Below are 15,070 nucleotides of genomic sequence, written 5' to 3' on the forward strand. Positions count from 1 at the left end.
CCTAACGTTCTGTGATTCTGTGATCTCCAGGTAACTGATCACATGTGAATAACAAGTGTTCATGATACCCTAGTTATCACAGGGGAAGCACTTTCTGAAATTCTTACAGCATTGAGTTATATTATGTTGCTCAATAAATAATAAAAGAATCGTGTGCTTCCTCTCACAAGGAGTGTGTTTCGTTATTTTGCATTCTGTATTTTCTTTTGATACTATATTAAACTACATTAAAGGGTGATAGAAGTAAAACTTTTGCTTGAGTCACCCCGTGAAGTGAGAGGGGAGAACTGATAGGAAAAGGGTTTGCTGAAAGGGTGGATGGTTTGTCTTCACTAAGCAGCTCTCTGTCCTGGCCCCTTACTGGATGCTGGAAGTCATTAAGTAAAGATTTTATGTTAAAAAAAAAGGCCGTGCAGTCATGGAACCAACATTCTGTGTTGTGAACAAGGTAGTTAAAATGACCAATCTGGTGACCCGGGGCAGTGAAGGTTTGGAAAACTACAAGGGCTTAAGAGAGTCTTAGTGAATTAATGCAGTCCAAGATTACACATAAATAAATAAAATATGTGCTCTGCTGGATTTGGGCCTAATTAAAGAATTGTCAAGTTGTTCAGACTTGTGCATATCAGTTTAGTCTGTTTATTTTTCCACATTTCAGATATTTTTGAAACTTACTGCCCTGATATCAAACATGTGCAAGCCACAAATCAACTTTTGTGCTGTATCTACAACTTACAAGATTTTAAATGTACTGAAAATGCAATCCAAACCAGTCATGACATTCCTCCCCTTACTTGTTTTTTCTCAGAGATTGGCAGTCAGAAATTCCACAAGTACAGCCAAGAGAAGACACTGAAGTGGTTAAAGAAAAAGGTATTGTGTTTCTCTTTTGCTTTTAAAATTGCTTTATGTTTAGAATCAAAATGCTTATTAGCTTGTCCATATCTGCATTTGAGCCATGTGTTATGCCTCAGTTCAAGGTGCATGTCCTGTCCAAGAAGGGCAGACATCACAGTAAAGTTGTTGCACTTGGGAATGTGATGAGATATTAGAGAAATCATAGGTGTGCTAATGTTTCTCCTTCTGATGGGGCTGTCATGAAAGAGCTTCATGGAGTGTGGAGAGGGAGAAGAGAAAGCTGAAGTTCTTCTTATTGCTGTGTTCTGTAGGCTTTGCATAAAGTGAGAGGCTTGTCTTCTGCTTTGTCCACATATAGGCTAGAGGAGAGCTTTGACGTGCAACTTCTAAATTCTGCCATGCTTTAAAGCTGGACAGAAATGCCTAGGTTTTGTGTTACAAATGGGTTTCCTCATAAGGTTTTGGCAGAGTCTGTCAGAATGGTCCTGGTACAGTTGCTGCTAACCTGATCCAGTCACGCTGTTCAAGAAGTCTACAGTATGCACAAAATAAACGAGTGTTATAGCTAAGTTTGATGTGGTCTATGTTTTGGTATAAACAAGGCGAATCTTATTTTGTACATGCACGTGTGCCCTTGCTATGATGCCACTTTGGAGAAGAAGACTGTAGGCATCATGTTATATAAGGAAGCCTTATCATTTTAATAAGTCAGTGGAAACAGAATCATAGAATAGTTTGAATTGGAAGGGACCTTAAAGATCATCCAGTCCACCCCCCCCTGCCATGGGCACCAGTGGACACCTCCCACTAGACCAGGTTGCCCAACGCCCCATCCAACCTGGCCTTGAGCACTTCCAGGGAGGAGGAATCCACAACTTCTCTGGTTAACCTGTTCCAGTATCTCACCGCCCTTAGAATGAAGATTTCCTACACAATGTCTCATGGGGCATACATAACTTCCCTGGGCAGCCTGTGCCAGTGTCTCACCACCCTCACAGTAAAGAATTTCTTCCTAATATTTGGTCTAAATTTACCCTCTTTCAGTTTAAAACCATTGCCCTTCGTTCTGTCACTACCTGCCCTTGTAAAAAGTCCCTCTCCAGCTTGTAGTCCCCCTTCAGATACTGGAGTGCCACAATAAGGTCTCCCTGGAACCTTCTCTTATCCAGGCTGAACAGTCCAAACTCTCTGTCAGTCCTCGTAGGGAAGGTGCTCCAGCCCTCTGATCATCTTCGTGGCCCTTCTCTGGATCCGTTCTAACATGTCCATGTCCTTCTTGTGTTGGGGGCCCCAGAACTGGATGCAGTACTCCAGGTGGGGTCTCAGCAGAGCAGAGTAGAGGGGGAGAATCACCTCCCTTTACCTGCTGGCCACACTTTTTTGATGCAGCCCAGGACACAGTTGACTTTCTGGGCTGCATGCGCATATTGTCAGCCCATGTTGAGCTTTTTATCAGCCAACACCCCCAAGTCCTTCTTTCTCCTCAGGCACTGCTTTCAATCCATTCTCTGCCCAGCCTGTATTTGTGTTTGGGATTGCTGCAACACACGTGCAGGCCTTCCACTTGGCCTTGTTGAACTTCATGAGATCGGCACGGGCCCACCTCTCCAGCCTCTCCATCCCTCCCCTCTAGTGTGTCAACCACACCACCCAGCTTGGTGTCATTGGCAAACTTGCTCAGGGTGCGCTCTATCCCATGGTCCATGTTGCTGACAAAGATATTTAACAGCACTGGTCCCAGTATTAATCACTGAGAAACACCACTCATCACTGGTCTCCATTTGGACATTAAGCCATTGACAACCACTCTTTGCAGCCATCCAACCAATTCCATATCCACCGAGCGATCCGTCCATCAAATCCATGTCTTACCAGATTTAGAGACCAGGATGTTCAGTGTTGAACGCTTTGCTCAAGTCTGGGTAGATGTTAGGAGTTGTTCTTCCCTTGTCCGCCACTACTGTAATCCAATTGTAGAAGGCCACCAAATTTGTCAGACATTATTTGCCCTTGGTGAAGCCATGTGGACTGTCACCAATCACCTCCTCATTTTTCGTGCGCCCTAGCAGAGCCTACAAGAAGATCTACTCCATAGTCTTGCCAGGCACAGAGGTGAGACTGACTGACCTGTAGTAGGGAATCTTGTCTGCTTGCTGCAATGATGAGGCATGGAGATACCTGTTTTGCAGTGAATACCTGAATATTTACATTTCAACAGGTATCTGTGGTGTTGAAAATCTCTTCTGCCAGTTATCTCTCTGTTAGATCCAGTATAGCAGTGCTCTGTAAAGTCCTTAATCTTTTATTTCTGTCAGGACTGCCTTTGTATTTCTCACCTGTATAATCAGGGCTGTTGCATCTGAGTAGCTCAGCTCATCTTGGGGTGCTGCAAAACTGGTGCTGTGTTGCCAAGGCAACACGTTCAAAGATATGCTGGTTTCTTTGGGTTCTTTGAGCTCATATGCTAGTCATTACAAGTGTGTATTAAATTTCACTACAGTCCATAACTTGAGTGTTTTATATGCTTGAAACAAAATTACAAGAGCTTTGTCACTGCATTAACATGTGCATAACAACACTGATACAGACCTTTCATTCTGTGGTTTCCTATAGGTCAATCAAACAGTGAAAGCACTTAAAAGCAACAATATATGTGTAGGTGAAAGGGTACATGCAGCTACATATGTCAGCGGTAAACAGATCACAGATACTAAGGAAGGTAAGAAAACTAAACATTGTAGTGAATTCTGTTTTTCTGAAATCACATATATGGAAATAAAACACGTACTTAGAATCTCAAATGTATTGAAACTGGCCTTTGCAGTAAATTTATTCCTTGTACAGAAAATTCCATGTATGTTGTGACTGTATGCCTTGACTTAGTTCTGAGTTATTTGGGATCTTCATTGAATGACATTGTAATTATCAGTAGGTCTCAGCTGGGGTTCTTTTAGCTTCTCCTTAGTTCAAAATCTGTTTCTCAGTGAAATATATGCTGAAGTGCTTTGCTGAACTGAAGCTGTCTTGAACAGTTGAACACATGCTTGTAATGCATGAGTGTTCACGCAATTATTGTCTCTATTAGAACAGGCTGCTTTTTTATTATTTTTATTAGCATGCAAATACTCTTCATACAATTCTCCCCAAAGGGAAGGAATTATAGGAAGTCATAGTCACAGAGCAAAAGTTTCTGGTTCAAACATTACTTTATGTGACAAATGTATCAAATACACAAGTGTGTGCTTCTTAAGGGCAAAAACTTTAATAACATGGGTATTAAATTGCCTGAAGTTGACAATTCTGGTACCAAAAAGTCTGGAGTGATCCTGTTTGCTTTTAGTCACCTTTTCCCTGGGGAGGACAATGTCCTGAATGGTAGTGGGATATAAAGTTGTGTAGAGAAACCTAAAAATGGACTTGGAATAAATTCTTTGACTGTTACTGAAAATTAAGAAAAGTTTAGAACAAGATGGTCAAAAGCAAATAGTTTCTTATTACAGAGACATTCAGAAGTCTGCATGCTGTTGAAGAATACAGAGAAATAAAGGAACTTGCTGACAAAATGGAAAATGAGTTACCAAGTAGTAATATCAAAGGAAACAACATAAATTAGATTTAAGAGGCAACTAGACAGTTTTATAGAACAGAGATTGTAATATATGGTTTTTAAAAAGAGGCAAAGCTGCAAAACTTATAAGCAACTTTAACTTTACAGTAGTTTCTTGTCCTTTTCCCTGCCTCCATTTTTTTAAAGAAAGGGAAAATTGTCCTGACAGCAACCATCTTGACTATGCTTAAATACTTTATCTCTGAAATTTGTAGTTAAATAGCTCATCTGCAGTGTTTTTTCCACCTTCCTTCTTACTTTATATTAACATGGATATCACAGTCTTTTATAAAGCCTTTTTCAGATTTAAAAGAGCGGCACTGGAAGAGGGAATATTGGGGTTTGAAAGTAGCTAAGTTTTGGAGGCAGTCCCACTATGTGTAGCAAGGTGAATGACAGGAAGTTAAATGGACCTTACTCAACACTTATTTTTAATAAGACTAATTTTCTTGTCTGATCCTTTCATTGCCATGACAGTGCAATTTATTTCTGTAGAGTTGCTTTCATAGGGGCATTATGAAAGTTCAGTTCCATATAAATAGATGAGTATATGTAGGTAGCATCTACAGATGTAGGGCAAAAAACTGGGAGGGTGTAATGTGACAAATGGGGAAGGAGAGGATGTTCAACATGTGAGACATGAATATTTATTCAGAAGACAAAGAAGGGAGGTGGGCAAGCATTCCTAGTGTTTGGCAGGAGGTTAATAACAAAACAAGGCTAGAGTGAGAACACAAACTCCCTAGGAGGCAAACTGGTACTTTAAAATTGGTAAAGGAAGTCAGTGAAGGTTGTTTCAAGGCAGAAATGCAGAGAATGGATGTTGTGTTTTGTAAAAAATAGTAGCAGTTGTCTTGGACTCACCATTCAGTGTCCTAATGCAAGGAGTGAAATGATGGGAATATTTTTCTTAAGCGATAAATTGGACATATTAAGTGCTGAGGTGAAATTGTCTTGGATTTGAATTATTTCTTGGTCTCTCCTGGCCCTAAAGTAGTCTTAGGGAGTGACAGATCCTTGGTGAATCTAGACAGTGAAGGAAAGAGAAGTGCAGATGGGAGATACTAAGAATTTGATGTAACTATAGTTGAAATACATATCCTGGTGTCAGTTTGTTAATGCTTTCTGCTTCAATGCCAGTTTGCATTGGGCTCTTTAGATTACAAAAGAAAAAAAAAAGAGGAAACTATCTCTGGCATAGAATAAATAGTTCTTTACCATCTTGAGGCTAGTTTAGCTTCTGAACTCTCTGAGCATGTAGGCATATGAACAGATAGAGCTGGCCTATTGTAGATGGGATTCAGAGGCGAGATTTGAGCTTAATGTCTGTTTGGCAAATATTCCCTGAGCACGGGTGCCGTTATTCCCTAGCAGCCCCAGCAACAGCAAGATCCAGCCCGTGATCAGTAAGTGCTTTTGCGGAACGTGACCAGAAAAGATCTGGTTTAGGACTTCATGTTATAAAAGGGTCACTTTTTTTTCCTAGTCTCTCAGAAAAACATTTATAGCAGGAGTGCCCTGTACTGAAAACAGCTTCTAGTAGTTCATATTTCCACAGATAATTATCCCGTCTTGCCAGTGATGTTTAGATAGGCCTTGGCATTTTCCAAAAAGTACTGAAATTAAGTACAAGACTTTGAAATAGACTCATTGTCTCATCTAATTGTTTTCAGTTGAAGCCAGAAAACGTACTTTAGTACTGAAGCCCTTGCCAAATAATTGTAAGATCCAGATGCTTTAAAATTAATGATTGTGTGTTCTGTTGAGTCAGCTTTTTACTTTTGCAGGTTTTTAAAATTTAATTTCTTCGGAAAAATACACGATATCTCATATTCTCAGAAAGTGAACAGCTTTTGTAAAGTACATACAGCAGATATTAATAACATGTGCTGACAAAGTGAGTGTAGTAAGTCTTTACTTTTTAAATAAACCTATGAGTGTCATATAACGTAAACTACTCAACACAGAGAACCATCACAGTGTATCCATTAGCAGTCTCTTACTATTAATTCAACTTTATGATTTATGGTAGCACATGCAACATGGCTAAGGCAACATGACTATATAATGTGAATGTTCTTTTTCTTCTCCTTCCCACTCCCTGCCCTCTTCGTGAAGACTATATATGGTATGCCCATGGGTTAATATCAGAATATATTTCTGAAGATCTGAGTAAGGAGTTGTTAAAATACCTAGGGTAAGTATTGTTCCAGCTAGCTGCTAGTTTTGTGTGGTGTGCATTATTGTCTTTTTGGTAATTTCCATTGAATACTGAGATTTGTTAATCAAGGTTCCAGTGAATGACACAATGAGATATTATATTTGCCACGCTTTGAATGTGATTTTTTTCAAATGTATGTTATGCCTTCCTGTTTTTGCTATGACCCTGGAGCAGAGATGTAATATATAAATCTGGTATGTCTGTTATCACAGTTGCATCTTGAAAACCTGAGCAATGTATCCCATTTTAAAGCAAGGTGAGGAAGAAAATCCAGAGTTAAAGCTCTTTCTCCGGAATAGTCAAGCACAAGCAGCAGAGCCAGGAGTAGAATCCTCATCCCCAGTCCTCTTTCCTTTTCCCTGCTCACTCCGTCCTGCTGGGCTTCAACTCCACATATCTAACCTGTGTTAATTTATATTTAAATCTGGAAGGTGAGCCAGCATCTTTATCCTGGTGTTCCCTGCCAGCAGCAGACTTTGCTTGAAGCATCACTGGGACGCTGCACCTGCCCCTCAGTTAATTTCTGTTCAAAGGGTTCTTTTATGGTGGCCTATGGAAAAATGTGCGATTTGCAGCTTGAAGTTCCATAGTTGAACAGTTTCATTGAGGAGATGTTATGTGCTTCATCTTACTAATAGCCAAGGTTTTCAAAAGTAAGGTGGAGTTCTCCTGGTTTGGTTTCCAGATGTAAGAACTTTTAAAAGAGCCCATGTTTCCATATGGTGCCTGGCTCTGTTTTAGTTACCTAAGTCAGAAATACAGAGTCCATGAGCTGCTTTTTTTGCAAACACATGCCGTGTGTGAGCAGCTGATAGCCAAAGCAGCATTTGTGGAGAAGGAATTATAAGATTTAGGTTGTGCAATCCAGCTGTCTTAATTTATAACTTAAAATGTTTTGTTCTGCAGGCTCCCAGAACTTAAAAGCCCAGCATCAGAGCCACCATTGAAGGTAGGAGAACATTAAGATATTGAGAGATACATTGTGTAAGCTAATTTCTGTGAATTATTATTAAAACTAGACTAGGCCAAGCACTGTGTACAACAAAATAAGTAAGTTGACCTTTTGAAAAGCCATTCTGAGATAAGGCAAGAAGTTTACCAGATACTTAATATTTTTAATAAGGAATATTTTGGTTGATTTTCCTATTTAAAAAAGGGAGGGGAAAAAGACATAGTTTATGCTTCTGGTCAGCAGTCTTTTCATATGTGTTTTGCTAATTTAGTTTTATTGAGGTTGATGGGACAATATGACCTCATAGGTTTTCTTTCATATGTAATTCATGAGGACCCTGAAAGGGACCTCCTGGATCATGGATTCCCAGACAACCATGTTGGATAATCTCTCATGCACTGACCATACTTCACTGTAAGTCTCATTAGGATTTTTTATTTCCATTACTTCTCTTGGAAGAGTGTTCTATAACCTCATTCTTCTGATGCTCAGAAACCTTCCTGTAAATTCCACCTTGAATTTATTCGTGGCCAATTTATTCCCCTGTGCTTTTGTGCTAACAGTTTAATTGTCGGGTTTTTTTTAATTGAAATGGCTCTTTTCCCTCCCTAACATTAGTTCTCTCAATGTCTAAAGGGAAAATGTATATCTTTTGTGTTTTCATTTTGTGAAGACAAATTTGGTTGTGTGAGATGAGTTCTCCATTCCCTCACCATTGCAGGAACATTTCTTTACACCTATTCCAAGATTAATTCAATTGTTTCAAAGCAGGGAATCACAATCATATATAATTATTCACAATAAAACCTTTACTGGTACAATATGATGGCATTCTTCCCTTCTTGTCTTACCTGGAAGTACTTCATCTCATTGCATCCTAGAGTCACGTTTTCCTCTATTACTGTGTGATGGACCAGATAGCTCGCAGTCATGCTGTGGACAGTTAAGACACACAGTTAATTTTTGTTCTTCACTGCAATTTTTAGTTGATCAGCATTCAGTTTTACGAGAAACTCAGGCAGTTAGCTGCTGTATACATGACCTTGTACTTACGTACATTTCATCTGTTTTTAGTGTTTCCAATCTTGAAGGTTCTCTGGCTTTTCTTTCACAGTGTTAAAAGCATTTTAAGTATTCATAATTGCTACTACATGGTGTACATTCAGCAGCTGTTAGCATGCTGTTATCTTTAATTAACAATTAATGAACATTTTAATAGATATTATTCATGGCACTCTACTAGTAATCTCCATCCAATCCTATGGCATCCTTTTCTGCATTATTTGCCTTTATTTCCCTTTTACCCGATGTCTTACCTACCTTAAAATTCTTATGCAGTCTATGTTTTCTATAATTTCAGTTACTTAAGTGCACCATGTCAGATCCTCTGACAGTCCTTCACATTTTCTGTCACCAAAAAATGTGGGTTTTTTAAGGAAAAAAGATAAGTTAATAGGCATTACCTATGTTTAGTTTTCATTTCTTCTCTCTCTTTAATTATTCTTCCTTCTTTCACTTTTTCTCCCCCCTTCCTCCTTCTAAGACCTACTGTCACTTTTTCCTTCTCCTTACACATGGATGAGTGTTTGGCGTTCTGCAACAATATGGTCCTGATAGAACAGTTGCCAGTTTTTGCTTCTGGACTTGTGATTTCTGAGGCAGTCTCCCAGCAGTGTCAGCATGTTGTGCTTTACTTCTGTCTTTAATAGAGTGATTTCTATTCTCTTTTCTGCCCCTGTGTTTAACCTCTTCATCTTTATTGAAAACAGTTTACTGAGGCAAAGGATTTATTCCATTTTGAGGCTACACATAGATTAGTTTTAATATCTGCCCAATCCTTGCTATATAGCAGCTTAGCTTTTTCTTTTCTGATTCCCTGTTTGCTTCTGTGGCTAAACAACCTTCTTCTATTTGTTTAAATTTCCTTTCCAAGGTCTAACTCAGCTTGGCTTTTTGGCAGTCCTTACTTCATCCCAGTATTACCTGACCCCTAAAACAAATGTCTTTTTTTTGGCAGTCTTTTTTTCCCCGTTAACTGTAGAATTCTGCTTACTCCTAGTGTCTTTTGATAGGGGTGATGGATGGAATATGTGTGCATCTGTGTGAGCGTGTACAGGGGGAGAATTCATATAGTTTAGTCCGAGGAGCTCTTTCTTTCAAGATATTCATGTTGTTTGAAGTAAGGGATCCAAAATCAGTTCTTCCATCTTTTTCTTTTACGTTCGAAGTGTCTTTCTCACATATCAAGTCCTTTGGCTTAGACAAGTAAGGCATATGGTTTGCAAAGTTTGTCTCTCTAGAATCAAGAACCCCACTTTTCATTATCCTTTTCATTTAATTTAAACTGAGACACCCTACGTCTACTGAAACTAGGTTACTTACTGCACCGACCTTTCCTGCAATGTCCCTGCTACTTACAGAAACAAAGTCTGAAATAACCTCATTTCTGGCTGGTTCAGTGACTGTTCTGTTAAGCACTATGTCAGCTAGCACATGCAGTAATAATTGGACCCTACTGTTATTAATAGCATTTGTTCTCCATTGTATATTCATGGATATAAGTTACTTCCATGTGGTTGGACAGTTGTTCTGGCTGCGCAGTTACTTGGCCCTTTGATTCAGTTAAGAATTATCTTTATGCACTGTAAGAAATATTAAACGCACATCAGGAGCCAACTGATATTCATTAGCCATATAAGCATGTTACAACAACTATATTAAACTACATGTGATGTACATTACATATTATGTATGAATAGCTTTTATACCATTGGGATAGTTCCGAGAATCTATTTTTAAAAATAGTTTTATTTCAGCAGTTTGGTTACAGAGGAAATGAGGCTTAGAACTGTTCAGTTGTTGGGCAGTGAAATCTTGCTGAAGATCCGATTAATTTCCAGAGCACTGACCAGGGTGTGTATGATGCATCTGTGTTTAAGTCTTTGTGACTTCAGAGATTAAGACACTCCTGTATTTCACAACCTCAGAGGAGAAAGCAGGCTTGTACGCTGGAACCTATAGTCTCCTTTAGACCATTTTTATTCACTTGCATTGACTTTTCTCTTCATGAGGGCAAGGTATATTGACAGACATAGTATAGGATTATTGCAAATAAAGAAAGGTCTGACAAATGTTTCCTGTTATGCTAAAGTAATTGCATCTTTAGAAGTAATGTTAAAATAAATTCTGAAAGGAGGAGAGATTTAAAAACTTCAATCGCTAACAGAAAAGCTATGTCAGATTCTCTTGTAGTACAAGAGTAAACTGGGTGCACTCTGGACTTTGTGATTTAATGATTAAATAAAAATTGTAAGTTATTTGTATTAATTGTAAGCCATTGATCTTGTGTTATAATAGTCATACTGTCCAGTTTGTCCACACAGGGAGTTTGTCCATTGGCAGATGATGACAGACATCTACAAAGAATACATAGGCTGTGCTACAACTAAACAGCAAATATTTTGCTGAAATGCAAACATTTTGTTATAAATTTTAAAAACTTGTTTAATAAATTTGAAAAAGAGGAGAACAGTAATTATTCATTAGATTGTAATTTGAAAATGTAATCACAGTAAACAGCCTCCTAGAGAGGCTGATCCAGATCCCATTGAAATCAAAAGAAAAGGCTGCTGTTGGATCTCATTCTAAGAGCTGAGAAATCTAAGCTGCAGACCTGGCTTCTGTGCCAAAGAGAGAGAGGGAGGAAGGGAGAGAGAGATCACAAGCACCATAAACAAAATGAATAAAACAGGATCTTAAAATGTATGGTACCATCCAAGTTACTTGCAAAATCACTCTTCGGCACAAAAACTAGGAGGGCCACAGTTTAGATTTCACAGGCTATTAAGGACGGGGTAATAATATCAGATCTATAATAATAATAAAAATACAGTGTTGTAAAATACTGTATGCTTTTTTTTTCCCTTTTGGAAACATACCAGGAAGTTTTCACCTTTATGAAAAGAAATATTCATTCTTACGGCTTGATCATGTGAAGTGCCGAATACCATTCACTTCCATTATTTCTGAAGTTAGAAGGCACCCAGCACATGCAGAGTCAAGCTTCTTAATACACTGTTGGATTCAAGTGATGAAGCAGTCAGCAGAACTATGTCAGTGTTTCACTCTTGCCAGACTGCAGAAACTAATTACTTCTAAAGGTTGCGCACAACCAGATAATAGTCTAGATGACGGTCCACTTGTTGGCAGATAGCAGTAACACTGGCGTTGCTGCAGAGTTCCATGGGGACCAGAGGCAAGGTTCCCTGGCTGTTAGTAACTTCCAACAGCTGCTCCATAAAGGTTCTCTAAATAGTCTCTGACACCACAGTCACAATCATGGAACTTAAAGACGGCATTCAAGTGATTTCTAGAAGTCATTCTTCAGAAGGCTAGGAAGAAGAAGATGTTTCCCATGACACTGAATTATTTTGTCTGAATACTGTAGACATGGTATATATATTTACATGTAAAGAAGACAATTGCAAAGAGAAATCTTCCCCATTACTGCAGATTCTTCAGGGTTGCCAGTCCTGTTTTGGTGCTATGGTTGCGTTATAAAACCAAAGCTTTAAACTTCCATGTGTGTACATCATGAAAGTGGTTGACAGAGCAACTCACTCTAACATTTCAGAAAAGGAAATTATCAGATGTCCCTGTGGAAGCAGAAGATGACTATACTAAGCTTAACAGCAGCAGTCTGAAAACCAAAAAGGTAAGCAGGTCTTGCATTCAGGCGTGTTTTACTAAAGCATATAAGCAGAGTGTGCCTGTTTTTCTTTTCCAAAACACATCAGAAAAACAAATAGAAGATGGCAGATGTCTCTAGTTATATCGTCTTGAACTTTTCGTTCAGGTTTAATTTGACTTTGATAGTCTTAATGTCCCATTCTGAACTCTTCTGTACTGTTACTGTTTGCCTGTATTTTATCAGTGAACATTCCAGTGAACCTCACAGACTTGAAAATATATGTTAAGGTGCTCAGCTAATGTTTGCAAAGCTCTTTGAGATCTTTAGATGAGAAATCCTATGGCTTAGTGATAGCAACTGTTACATTTCAGTTATCTGAAAAAGGAACAAAGATGGCAGCATTCACTTAAATTGCAAAGGATGTTAAGACAGGCTTTATTTTTACTTAGAAATACTGCTTGTGCACTTACTTATGTCAACTTAATGAAGTTAAATCAACACAGAGCTTGCTGATTGCCAGCTCCAATGCAAGTTTGGAGGCCAATTCAAATCTGAGTCCAGTCTGCCTGCCACTGTACTATTCCTAGGAGAGCAACAGAGATGTGAAAAGCAATAGATTGTGTCTCTGTGTGCCAAGGTCGTGAGGCTTGCCCTGGCTTATTTCTCTGAACATGGAAGGAAAATGGATCTTTCTCCGGTCCATTGGGAACCAAAAAGGCCCTGTGTACTGGTCTTGTGACCTTCAGACTAATGCTGACTACTCTTTATCCCTTTGCAAAGAGAAGCAGCTGGTGACAGATGCATTCCTTCCTCCCACCAAAGCCCCCAGATCTTTGTGTATTCAAGACACATACCAGTTTTGAAATAAGAGGAGGATTGCCCCCTAAGTGAAAGTAATAAATAGATTAAGATATACTTGACTCCCCCCTTCCCCTGTTATGTACCTATAGCTTTTGAACTGAGCATGAAGATAGAAATAAACTGAGGAGAGATAATTCATTTTAACATTAAATATGATTTACTTCTGAAATAATGAAGCACGTTGATGAGAGAATCTGGGAAAGAAAAGATAGTGCTTGGACTCTGTACAGTATACTACTCTCTTTTAAATACTTTGGCAGTAGTTTTGTTTGTATAGTAACACAGATGATCATACTGTTGTTGCATATCTCCATCCTATCCATAACTTTCTAGCTGATCCCAGGTATTGTAATTGTGAAGTCTTGCAGACTGAGCAGTATTATGAATAAAGGTCAGTGCAGAGTTTTCTTAATAAGGAAAACAGCTAGAGATTTAGAACATAACATTATAAAATGTAAGAAAAGAGGTCAGCTCTATAAAACGTGGCTCATAAAATGTGTTTTAGGTGTAAAAGTCTGGGAAGTTGTCCCAGTGGCCTCAAAGTGCTTTGCAAATGTTACCTTCTTCATTCTTAGTTCTTCCATCTCTTTTCCTTTATTTCACTCTGCATAGAGTCTTTGATAATAAATCTGTGTGAATTATTCATCGTCTATAATGCAAGGCTGTAATTCAGCTTGCTGACAGCATAATCATGAGATTGAGTTGGAGGGTACTGTTTGCATCTGTTATATTGCATGCATTATTTCTCTTAATGTACACTCAGGGATTATCCCAAAGTAAACGTTTGCGTTGGGATACCTCGTTCTACAGAAGGGAAAGATGTTTCACCTCCTTGTCCTTGTAATTGATTCTCTGTCTTGGTCTGAGGTTAAGTAATTTGTGACAAGTATTTTTCTGTTTCAGTAATTTTAGATTTGTTTTGTAAGATTTTTCTCCTACAATTTAAAGCTTGAATAACATTATCTTTATTGCTGTATACTAAAAAAGCAATTCAGCTTCTTACTTGACTCTTGTATTTAGGAGTTTGTAGCTTATGCTACTCTTCTGTAGAGATGCAGCTTAACTTTTTCTGTTTATCATTTCACTGACAGGCAAACAGCAAGATGTCTGCTGCACAGAAGGCTCTGGCCAAAGTTGATAAAAGTGGAATGAAATCTATTTCTACTTTCTTCAGCTCCAAACCTAAAGCATCAAAATAGACACTTATTCTTGGAAGGGTTTTATACAGTTGGTTATTTTTATGTTAAGCTAAAGACATCTCCTGGAGTTTTTTGTTAGTATAGTATATGCAGGGCATGTCTGTGTACATGGTGGAGTGTGATGAAGAGATCTGTGAGCTAGCATGGGACAGAGGTGTTACGCCTCAGTGGGGCCAGCAGGACTGTGCAGATATTCCAGCCTGGCTGCGTTAGCATGGTCCTGTCAGCTGAGACTCAAGGTTTAGCGTGGTACCGTGCTGTGCTGCTGCTTGTTCTACAGCAAGCTCAGTCAAGGCCACCACAGACTTTTCTCTGTTGCAGTCCATTCTGGGCTGGAAATATGCCCTCCTTCAATTAGTTTTTAAGAAGAGTTGTTTTCATTCCTAAGGAGCATTATTTTTTTTGAGACTTTCTAGAGATTTTTGCCCAGTATAAGACCAGAATAGGATGGCATCATTAGACTTTTATGTTGCTCCACATCTAAGTGCTGATGTTAGCATTGCTGTTGGTGGCAATTTATTGAGGCAAGGATCGAGTCTATTATGGGATTTTGGTAATTTTGAATATGCTATAAACAAGTTGCAATAAATGTCAATGTGCATGTAATGCAATAAAGTGCTTTGCGTAACAAATTTGTGATTGTTGTATTTGCTGTATGTTTCAGGAGTTAGGCTATGCTTCA

The 15,070-nt window shown here is 38.7% G+C and overlaps 1 protein-coding gene across 1 annotated transcript; it reads left to right on the forward strand.

Moving 5' to 3' along the window:
- Positions 1 to 808: 808 nt before the first annotated feature.
- On the forward strand, positions 809 to 14,388 carry RNASEH2B (ribonuclease H2, subunit B; the record flags this gene model as incomplete). Its single annotated transcript, XM_010181575.1, has 6 exons — positions 809 to 873; positions 3,472 to 3,577; positions 6,584 to 6,662; positions 7,593 to 7,635; positions 12,272 to 12,352; positions 14,281 to 14,388. Coding segments are annotated over 6 exons (482 nt in total), but the record flags the coding sequence as incomplete, so codon positions are not given.
- Positions 14,389 to 15,070: the final 682 nt, after the last annotated feature.

The sequence above is a fragment of the Mesitornis unicolor genome, unplaced genomic scaffold (genome assembly GCF_000695765.1).
Source record: "Mesitornis unicolor isolate BGI_N332 unplaced genomic scaffold, ASM69576v1 scaffold28493, whole genome shotgun sequence".
In the NCBI taxonomy this organism is placed as follows: Eukaryota; Metazoa; Chordata; class Aves; order Mesitornithiformes; family Mesitornithidae; genus Mesitornis; species Mesitornis unicolor.